Source organism: Adiantum capillus-veneris, chromosome 18 (genome assembly GCF_014529385.1).
Source record: "Adiantum capillus-veneris isolate H3 chromosome 18, ASM1452938v2, whole genome shotgun sequence".
NCBI lineage: Eukaryota > Viridiplantae > Streptophyta > Polypodiopsida > Polypodiales > Pteridaceae > Adiantum > Adiantum capillus-veneris.
This window is the reverse complement of record NC_140948.1, coordinates 21,785,740-21,797,364: the sequence shown is the minus strand read 5'-3', so window position 1 is coordinate 21,797,364 and position 11,625 is coordinate 21,785,740. Positions and strand designations below refer to the sequence as shown.

The window sequence follows — 11,625 nt, the reverse complement described above, 5'->3', positions numbered from 1 at the left end:
GTAGGGAAAAACACGAGCATCTTGTGAAGTTATCCTTTAACTTCCTCTAGGATCGCATAGAGTAAAAAATTTCCTTTTAAAACCACATAGCTTAAGATTGTCGTCTTTTGCTGTGTAGAGGTAGCTTGGAAGTAGGTTGTACTTGCTAAGTATATACTAGGACTGTAGGATTGTAAAATTAGATTAGGATTTTGAGAATGATTGATTGACAAGACAAGTCTTAAGATCAAGGCTCTGAAAACCATAAAAAACAAGAAAATGAGTGTTCGTGGACACTTTCCACAACCCCATTGCAATAGATCATAGGAGTAGGGTAAGTAGAATCCGAGGTGGAATCTCAAAACATTGCTCTATCCAAAAGAATCAATTGTGAGTTGTTTATGTGAAGTTGAAGAATTTAAGGTGTACGGCTAGAAATAGCACCAAAAGGCTCTCAACCAATGAATCCAACTGGAGAGTATGATTTAAAAGTTGTATGAACCAGTAGGTCAGCTTAAGGACGCATTGAGGTAAAAATTTCAAGAGTTTGCAAAAACTCAGATTATTTACTTTTTCTTGACATTTTAAGCAAATTAAGTTTTGACTTGACTCAGAGGCTTAAAATAGCTTATGAAAAGATTGTCCAAGGAAAAAGTTCAAAAAAGTGCTCATTTTAGGATTAAAGTAAATCATCATGATTATTTACTTTCAGCTCAAAAGTGACCAAGGTTGATACTAGAGACTCTACGCATGTGTACAAATATCTTTTGTAAAGGCCCATAGAATTTGGATCACCAAATTGACCAAAAACTTGGTAAAAAGTAAATTCTGGTACTGACTTTCAAGAACTTGAGTGTAAATTGGGAAAATTTTGTTCAAACTCAATGGAACTTGACTCATAGGCCTATATTGATGTGATAAAGAAGTGTACATGCTCAGTTGACCAAAAAGATGCAAAAATTTGCCAAAAGTAAATAATTATGATTATTTACTTCTGTCCCATTTTTCAACTTTTTTGACCAAACCAGCATACCACTAGTTTTAGCATGTTATATTAATCCCACAAACCAAATTTGGATCATTGGATTGAAAATTGTGGCGAAATTTACAAAGTCAGTTTGCAGATACAAAACTGTTGACCATTTGAACAAAAAATGCCCAAACTTGATGAAAATTGGCTAAAGTAAAGCTGCTTAACAGATCTGTGTCAAGATTGTTGCAAAAAAGTGCACAAAAATAGCAGGAGTAAATAATCACGATTATTTACATCTGCTACAAAATTTAATATTCTTGCACATTTGAGTATACCACAAGGTCAAGCATACCAAGTAGACCATACAAATCAATTTTGGTGAAATTTGGATTATAAAATTGAGACTCAAGCCAGATTCTTGAAAACTGAGTTTGCGGACACGAAACATTTGATAACTTGAACAAATTTTGTTCAAACTTAGTGAAACTTGTCCAGAGACCTTAACAAGTTGCATACTTGGCAAAACAAGCCACAAAGTGCAAAAACTTGAGAGAAGTAAGTAATCGTGCGATTAGATACACAGAGATAGACTTTTTGACGTTTGAACTTGTACAGTGTTAGACCAACATAATACAAGGCCACCAGGAATTTTGGATTCAGTCGAATCAAAATTAGTATATGTTCACTCAGTTTCCAAATTACAGATTAGTCCTTTGACTTTTTGCAAAAGTAGAATCTGAAAGTCTCAATTGCTCACTCACTTAGCTCAATTTGAAGTGATACACATAGACCAATCGTAGTAGTTAACAAAAATTGTACAGTCCTTGTGAAAGAATAGCTAACTTGATCAAAATTGATACAGGAATCAGGTTGTAGACAAGGAATTGAAAGCTTGACAGAAGTTGCAATCAAGCCAAGTGGAAGAAGTTGACAACAAGTCAATCCGACGGTAAGTACTCTATCCAAAGCTTCACAAATCTATATGAACCTTAGATCTGGTTGTATACTAGGAAACCAAGGCATATTTGGAGAGACTGCTAGTAGAGTATCCAATGAAGAGAGTGTGAATGAAGGAGATCACTTGGACACTATCTTTGAAGAAGTCTCAGCCACTTTTTCAGAATCAACATCTGTAATGTCTTCCCATTCAACTCATTCAGAAACGGGAACGACAGTGCGTTATAAGCATATACTCTTCTTTTATAAGACTAATCGCCATGGAGCTCAGGTTACTTGGATCCTAGTGAGGAGTGTGCTATTTGCATTGATGACCGTGGCATAGAGTTTGAAGAGGAAATCAGGGCAAACAAACAAGGGAAAATGTACATGGATAGAAACGAAACTCAATATTTACAAGTTGAAAACCCTGACGTGATAGACAAATGGGGATTAGAGGTAAATACCACAATTCCAGATATGGCAGCAAAAGAAGGACCACCGGCTTTAGAATTCGAGGGATACGATCAAGTTCATTTGAAGCCTTTGAAATGGCTTAGTACGGATAATCCTAGGATCGAAGTCTATTATTGGGAGGATCGAAACGTTAAAGATCTCCTATGGACTTCTCATGCCAAATTAGGACAGTTGACGCCCATGAAGATCATCTATATCTTCAAAATCAAAGAGAAGGGTTCAACAGATCTACCAACCTACTTGTTTAGGGATTGTTATAACAATAACTTTGTTATGATGACTCCTGAAGAGGTGGAACAAACCAAATACCAAGGGTACTCCATAAGGGATTGGATATTGGGCCAAGGACCAAAAACTGTTCCAAGAGACAAACTCCGCGAGAGATCTGTTGAGAGTAATGTTAAAAAACTAGAAACCACCTCATCACAAAGAAAATCGGGTGACACTAAAGCCAGTCCAAGGCTACATGAGTCACTATTTTCAACAGGCTGGTTTGAAGGACTCGGAATAGGACCAACTGCCAGGAGACCGGGGGTTGAACCAAATAGACGTATCAGACTAGCTAATTTTCAAAAATGGGATAAAAAATACAGTGGATCGGGGGATCCATATGACCACTTAGCAAGCTTTAAGCAAGTGCTAAGAGCAGAATGCATATTTGATTTCCATACGATCTTTTGAGAGTAATGTTAAAAAACCAGAAACCACCTCATCACGAAGAAAATCGGGTGACACTAAAGCCAGTCCAGGGCTACATGAGTCACTATTTTCAACAGACTGGTTTGAAGGACTCAGAACAGGATCAACTGCCAGGAGACTGGGAGTTGAACCAAATAGACGTATCAGACCAGCTGATTTTCATGGGACAAAAAATACAATGGATCGGGGGATCCATATGACCACTTAGCAAGATTTAAGCAAGTGCTAAGAGTAGAACGCATATTTGATTTCCATACTCAATTCGAGGGATTTGAAATGACATTAGAAGAAAAAGCACGGACATGGTTCCAAAACATTCCACCAAGGTTAATCATGGACTTGAATACATTAGCTCAAGGATTTGTAGCTGCATGTTCCAAAACAGGGATCAAACATAATACCGTAGCTCAACTATATAGCTTCAAACAGAAACAAGGTGAGTCTGTTAGGGATTGTGCAACTAGAATGAAAGAATACATTGCAAGATGCCCCCGAGCTAGAGATACCTGCAAAAGAAAGACTAGTATCATTGCTTCTAGAGGGTTTGCTAAACAAAGAACTTCATGCTAAACAAAGTTCTTTGTTTGCTAAACAAAGAACTTCATGCTATATTGTATAGCAAAAAGCATATGACCTTAGAAGCGTGTTTGTCAGATGCTATTGACTTAGGAGACAATTCTGATATTTTCAATGAAGAAGATGCCCCTAAGGATAACCAAAGCGAGGAAAAAACATCCACCAAATCAACACAAGTGGGAACGGCTATTGCAGCACCACTTACAACCATAGAAGACATGCTCAAAAGGATGAATGACATGATGAATAACATGCAAAAAGAACCTATGAGGGTACCAAGGCAAGGGATACCTCAAAAGGGACAACCAATTAAGGTGCAAAAATGGTGTCCAATCGAAGGTAAATGGACCAAACATGAGACCATTGAGTGCTATTACCGATCGAAGTATGATGGGAATGTTCAGTACGTGCCTATGAGGACACAAGGACAACCCATGTACATATATCAGCCTAATATGGCCCCAGCTCAAAGACCACCGATCGGTATGGAAAGACCTCAACCCGTGTTAGGTCAACAACCTCCATATCCTAGGCATAATGCAGTACCTGTAAAGTACATGCATTCATAGGGAGTCATAGATGAACAAGCACTAGTGTCTGTTACACCCTATGCTGAGCCTAGTCTGTCTACAGTAATGGTAGAAGGAGACTAGTATAATTCACATCCACCACCAATGAAAGAACCTGTGACTTATACTACACCAGAACTTGCATCAATGTACTATGTAACTAATCAAGGTGTTAGACCTCTGATGGTAAGACCCATGATTAAGCCAAGAACAGGAAACTTCATAACTATGGTGTAGATGATCATTAATAAAATGAATGCCCAGAGCCTGACAAGAACCTTAAGACATTTGAAGCTTATTGCAGACAATGTTGCAAAAAGGGAGGACACTTCTCTAAAGATTTTCCAAAAACTCCTTTAAACAAGGGTAAAACAGTAGTGAACATCGTTCAAGTGATACCTAGTAGCTCATCTTTGAGTGAACCGATTGTTCCAATCAAAGTAATCACTAGAGCCCACACTAAGAAAAAGAAACATAACTCCTCTGATGATTCGAAAAATACTAAAATTTCCTCTCAAAAGACCAAAATAAGCAGAAGCAAAAGGTATGAGATGAGAAAACAGAAATAAAGAGCTGAAATTGAGGAGAAAGCAAAGAAACTATTCCAGGAAAAAGTGAAAGAAACTGGAAGCGAAATCAAGGAAACCACCGTGAAATCTGGAGGATTAATTTTGGTAGACAAAATTTTTGAGCCAATCAACACAGTCTTGGAAGCTTACCAAGCAAGACTTAAAGAAGGCCAAAACATGGAAAACAAATGGAAAAACTATCCTTCTCCTGACATGGAAGCAGCTAAGCTTGAAGCTTATCAAAATTTGGTAAGAATTACTCAAGAGATGCTGGAAAAACAAAAACCCAAGCTCGAGGGTATGGCAAAACCTGAAGAGCTTGTGGTAGGAACCAATAAAGAGAAATCCAAAGTGGTGATAGAATCCCACCTTGAAACAAAAGAGACAGAACTTATAGTGCCGGACAACCAAGATGCCCTAGACAGAATTCCATTCATAGAAGAAGAGTGGCCATGACACTTATGGAAAAAAGTTAGAGAGATTAATGATTGGAGCCTAACTATGAAGTCAACTTCTATGGAGGAAGTTTGGTTAGACAATCTACCTCCTGATATGGGCATGGATGTGCAATCCTTGTATGGGGATTGCGGCTCTGAAGCTTCAGGAATGTCTAAACCATTGACTTTGAAAACATTACCCTCTTACTTGAGAGATAACAAAGATGAATCCATAGTGTGTAAAACCACTCAGATAAAGAGAGCGTAACAGACCCTAGAGGTAGACAACATCCATTCAATCATGTCTACGCCTATTCAATGTACTCTTACTTTAGGAGAGCTGTTAAAAATTAGACCACATTTATGGAATGATTTACAAAAACTCTAGAGAAGGTGGAGATAACAGGGCTAATCGCAGAAAAATTGGAAAAATTGAAACATGAATTGGATAACAAAGATACCCAATCTGTTCCAATGAACAAAGTTGGAGAATACTACGAAGGGAAAGAAGGAAACAAAACTCTTCCAGTGAGATATAATGATATAGAAACTATGGCAATACTAGATAGTGGGGCAGGCATATCCATAACCACGAAAGTAGTACGGGAATCATGGGGACAACCAGCCAGTAGACAAACTCGAATGAAATTGCAATTGGCTGATGGACACATAGAAAGACCCTTACAATTGCTTGAAAAAGTGATAGTTAATTCATGTGGGATTGAATATCAACACACTTTTGCCATAGTGGACTTTGGAAAGAAACTCAATTACGAAATCATCTTGGGAAGACCTTTTATGCAACAATTACAACTCATCCAAGATTGGGGAAACAATTATCAGGACTTGAAGCAAGTGGAATCAATAAAAAGGTTTAATCTAAAAGATCACACTTATAGAGATGTCATGAAAACACCCATACAAGAATTCAATTCAGTCTCTTCGGCTGAAACTAAGCTTCCATCTTGGTTGAACAAAGACACACCTATTTGGATGTGCGGAGCCTCAGAAAACGAGAGCTTAAAACGAGAAGAATGTGCCTTAGAAAGGGATTGAACAGATGAAGCCTATGTACCTAAACCCTTTTCAAAGCATTTGTTTGAGCCATTTGAGTGGACTCAAATTTTGGCAACAATGGATGTATGTGTAAATACATCTATGTCTACTCAATTTTGCAATGAGGACAGCTATGCCATAGTTCCCATACAAATGATTTCAACCCTTCACGTTGAAGAAGAAATTCAAGAATCCAAGGACTTGCTGAAAGCTCAACAAGTCTTTTCAGACCTCTACTATGATGCAACAAATGAGTTAGAAGAACATTCATCTACCTCAGATGATTCGGGGTCGGAAAAAGAACATGTGAGAGCTAAACTACTCATGAAAGGAGGAGAGGAAAAGTTTTTTGACTTTCCAAACCAGAAACCTATAAGACAGAAACGGTATAGAAGAAGAGACACGAGAAACTTGAAAGCTAGACCTATGCCATCAGTCTCCAGTAGAATACAGTTTATATGATGCAGATAGATGCACATGATTGTGTCAAAGACAAAATCACTGGTAGATATGCTTTAAACAAAAGAAGGAAATATAAAAAACATTGCAAAAAATGAGAAAGGAAACTCAAGAAAAACCTAAATATCAGGACAAGAATTCAACCATGACACGAGTTGAACGGAGAAAGAAGTATCAAGAGTTGAAGAAAGCTCTAAAGGAGATATATACAATTGAAATGGAAACCACTGAGGAGGAAGGTAAAGATATAATGAGTGTTCCATCCCATTACAAGAAATATACTCTCCAAGACAAAAAAATCATAGTCGAACAACCTATCAGGGAACTACAAAAACAGGGTGAGTCCTACGAAGGATCTGAAAACGCAAAAAAGATAGATCATGCCAAACAAGGAGGAGAGCCTAGACCTACTTGCATTGCAAAGACCTGACGAAAGAAGAAGAAGAGCTTTTGTTAAGTTTACTGAAAGAATACCGAGATATCTTTGCTTGGTATTATAAGGATCTCAAGGGTGTTGATCCAGAAATCTGTCAACATATCATACGTATGAGAGATGATACGAAACCAAGTAGACAAAGTCCATACACATATAATGAAACATTTGCCAGAAAGATCAAAGAAGAGATATAAAGGCTAAAGAAAGCCGAATTCATTTATGAAATTGAACACACAGATTGGGTGTTTCCAATTGTGGTAGTATCCAAGAAAAATGGAAAATTACGTATGTGCGTCAATCTCAAGAAAGTGAATGCAGCTACCATTAGAGACAAATTTCCTCTTCCAATAACTGAGCATGTTTTAGAACGAATTGCAAGAAAATAAGCTTACAGTTTTTTAGATGGCTTTTCAAGATATAATCAACTTTTGGCTGACCCCAAGGATCATCATAAAACTACCTTTGTAACTGAATGGGGTATTTTTGCTTATCGGGTTATGCCTTTTGGGTTAACTAATGCTCCTGCCACCTTCCAAAGATTGATGAGCCATGATTTTAAGGAATATCTTTGGAATTTCTTGGAGGTATATATGGATGATTATGTGTACATTCATCAATCTGGGCTGATAATTTTGAACACCTCAAAAAGGTATTCGAAAAATGAAGACTTTATAGGCCTTTATCCTAGGTCTTACTCCCTGGAAGCGGCGCCAAAAACTTGTTGTCGGGCGCAATATCGTCTCATGGATCAACACTGCGCCTCGGGGATTGTCACCACTACTCTACGCAGTATAGTGGATCTGTCTCACAACTAGCTTTACTAATTGTCGATACAGGGAGTATGGACCACGGATAGGCAGTCGGAGGCCCCGATGGGTTGTCAAGCCATGCAGTCCTTTAAACTAGCACTTGCTACGACTCTCTAGTCAGCACGACGCTATTCCGTCTACAAGAGTTCCGGCACTAAACTAGGTCCTCTGGGCATCAACAATGCAAGGAAACATGCTAAAAGCAAGTCTAGACTATATCCCAACACTTTGGCATCACCTGTAGCACCTGGGTACCTGGCACCAATACGCGTAATGATGTAGGGCATAATGCTATAAAAAATAAAAATGTTCCAAAATCACTCCTCAACACACCACAAGGTCCCTAATGCCAATGGTATCACTAGAATGCACTTTTGGAAGCTAGAATGTCCTAGATTTGCAATTTACAAGCCGTGGACAAAAAACGTAATGATGTTTGCAGGTCATGAAAAATGACGATTGATGACATCAGTGTAAAGCCCTTTGTGAGCCTGACCTCATGCACCAAAAATCATCTAATTTGGACACTCCTACCTCAAGATATGAGCAAAATAGCAACACGGCCAAAAAGTGTCGTGATGTTTGCCTATACTGTTTTTTACATGCAACAACTTACATCAAAGTGTAGATCAAAGCATCAACATTGCACACACAAAACTTCATAGCAAAATACTTAGCACAAAGAGAGATATGGACCCATAAAGATATGCCTGTCAAGAGGCTTTTACCTCTTCTTCTCTCTTTACTTCATAGTCCCCCCAAAAAAACTCGTCCCTCCTTCCAAAATTCAACCCCTCTATAGGTCTCACATGTCTTACTGTGTACATATGTTACAAGCTGGAGGTATATGCCCCAAATCATTACATTTGGTCCTTGCTGACCCCAAATTACATACAAGTCTGTCTGCTAAACAAGCTAACTGCAGAAAATAAAAAATGCTTTTCCGCCTTGTCGTGATGTGACGACAACACTCCGCCCCACTTAATCTATTGTCCGTCCTCGGACATGCTTTTTCTTTAGGTGCTTTGGGAATGTCGTCGGGCTGCTATAGCTCTTCGTATTTCTTCTTGTCTCTCTTTGTTTTCTGCTTCTCTAATCTGCTCATGCACTGGATTTGCATTATGTGCATCTTTGAATGCTACATACCTCAAAGCCAAGTTCTGGATGACTGGCTTGAACAAGTGTGTGTCCACCTCGAAGAATCCTGTGTGAAATAGCTCTTCGAATGTCATCATGTAAGAGCTAGGTAGGAACTGGCATCTGGCAAATAGTCCCATCATTTGGTGATGAGTTGGATGCTTTGTCAAATCATATGCCAATCCCTCGTCGCCTTCTAAGAAAAGTTCCCATGTTGTGTCGTCAGGTAGGTCTTCTTTGAAGGTATGGAAGATCTTGATAAAAAGATCCGCTGCCTTTGTAAGCATGACACATGCAAGATCTGGAACACCCCTGAATTTGTCCTGTGTTCTCCTCCAGGCTTTGACAAAGTATGCATTCGCAGTGAATCCTGAGGGTCAAGGTAGTTCTGGGTAATTTAGCCAATTCGGATGTCTGACCTTTGTCTGTTGAAACACTGTCCACAGCCTTCGTCTGGCGACTGGGCAATAAGTTGGATTAATCCTTTGAGCCCTGGGTGCCCTCTTGTATTCTATGGTAGACCCCATGTGCTGGGCGAACCATGTTAGCCGCCAATTCGGCTGATTCCTGAGAGGAGCAGTGCTTGACATTTCAGATGATGTGAGAGGTTCATATCCTCCTGTCTCTACCATAGTGCAAGAAGGCAACAATTCTTTTATCTCCATGGCATTGATGAGCCAAAGGAGAGGATAAGGTAGGGACGGTTGTATCATACTGTCAATGATCTGTTGTGCGTTTTTATACTACTTCACCGCAACTGACACTACCTCATACTCCCACTTCTTGTATGCCTTGATAGTAGGCTCTTGCTCTTCTTCTACCTCCTGCTGCATAGTGCAGAGCAGTTCGTTGTCTTCGGTTTCCGCAGCCATTTCTCCACTAGGTTCTTCGGCCATCGGCTCTTTGATTTGTGTAGGTTCCTCTGTGTCCATTGCTTCAGTCTATTCCATTTCTGGCATCTCTTCAAAATTAGTTCTCGATGCTTGAGGTGTCATGGCTATCATTAGTTCTCTCTGTTCCTTGAGTTCCGCCACTTCTTTCTTGAGTGCTTCCAGCTCCCTGAGCATCTCTTGACCTTCGATACTCTGAGTTGGCTGCGCGGATGGTTGAGGAGCCAATAACGGCTGCATGAGAAGCTCATCAAGCTAAGCCTGCATCCACCTTTGCTTTTCCATAGCCACCTGATGCACCTTTCTTATAATGGCCATTTGGTTTTCAGTTTCTGCGTTTCTGTCCTCGGCCACTTTCTTTGCTTCCATCGCTTCCTTTACTTGAGTCTGGAGGATATGGATCTGTCGCTTCACTGCTTGGTTTTCTTCCTCCGACTTCTTTGCGTCTGCTCTGGCTTTGGCAAGTTCGTCTTGGACACTTCGTCTTCTTTCCTCCTCCTCTCTTTTTAATTGGCTTTGACTCTGCGACAATGCTACCATCTCATTGATTTCTCGGATCATGCGGTTTCTCCAATCTTCTATTTGTTCATCTCTGGCGAGCATTGGCAAGTCTGCTTCTCTCCTTCCTTCTTCTTGCGCCTCTTCTGCGATTTCTGGTCTTGGAGGACTTTGCTCGACAGGAGCCGGGCTTGGCTCGCTAACTTCTATAGGTTGAGCTATTAATGGAGAAGATGGTTGTGAAGGAACCAAATCTTGTCTTGGTGAAGGAGGTGGAGTGATGCCTGCTTCCAGATTTATCATGGATGTCCAGTCCTCCTTTGTAGAAATGTCCTCTAGCGGACTTTCTGGCTCCTCTGTGGATGCTCGTGGTACTTGGCGCTCTTCATAAGCTGCTCGAAGTTCTTCTTCTAGTTCCACTTCCATATGCTGCACCGTCTCAGAGTACTGCATGGTTTCCTCTTCTACAACAGCAGTTGACTCTTCTTGTGGAGCTTCCTCTTCATCATGTCTTCTTCTCACTTGTTCTTCAGCTAATCTTCGTCCCAATCTACTCATGCGAGTCAAATGCTGTAGTTGCTCTTCATGCTTTTGTCTGTGGGGTAACTTGCCTTTGCCTCTTGGGTTGAGGTTCGGTTTGACGACTAATCTCCTCTACTACCCTTTGTTGCTCTTGTCTCGGATCGTGTCTCCTCTTTGTGCGGCGCTCAGGTTGTACTGTAGCTTCTTCTTCTTCCCTTTCTATTGGTTTGTGGACTGAAGCTGTGGCTGTGGCAGTGGCTTCTTCATCCTCAGACTCTTCTTCCTCTGCTTGGCCTGACAGGAGATTCTTGCGCAAACGCCTCGCCATGTGAATTAGGGTTGCGTTATCTGAGGCCTGCAGCTTCAAGTCTTCCTTCATGCCAAGAGCTTGGTAGACTACTCGTGTAAGAATTTGCCCAGCTCCCAAATAACCCTTCTTCTGCACTGTTTGCGTCTTTGCCGCTCTCTTGATATCCATTAAGATCTTCTCCGGCAGATTGGATCTCAGTGGTTGTGGATGGCTCATTGCTATAGTTAGCCAATAGGTGAGTCCCACTTCTGGATGTGTATATTTCTGTGGTTTGATGATGCTGAACATCTGAT

The 11,625-nt window shown here is 40.2% G+C and overlaps 1 protein-coding gene across 1 annotated transcript; it reads right to left on the bottom strand.

Moving 5' to 3' along the window:
* Nucleotides 1–10,379: 10,379 nt before the first annotated feature.
* LOC147435333 (uncharacterized) lies at nt 10,380–11,058 on the bottom strand. The gene is made up of 2 exons (XM_086487719.1): nt 10,439–11,058; nt 10,380–10,389 (listed from the first exon to the last, which is right to left on the bottom strand). The coding sequence occupies exons 1-2, from the start codon at nt 11,056–11,058 to the stop codon at nt 10,380–10,382; spliced, it is 630 nt and encodes a 209-aa protein (XP_086343845.1).
* Nucleotides 11,059–11,625: the final 567 nt, after the last annotated feature.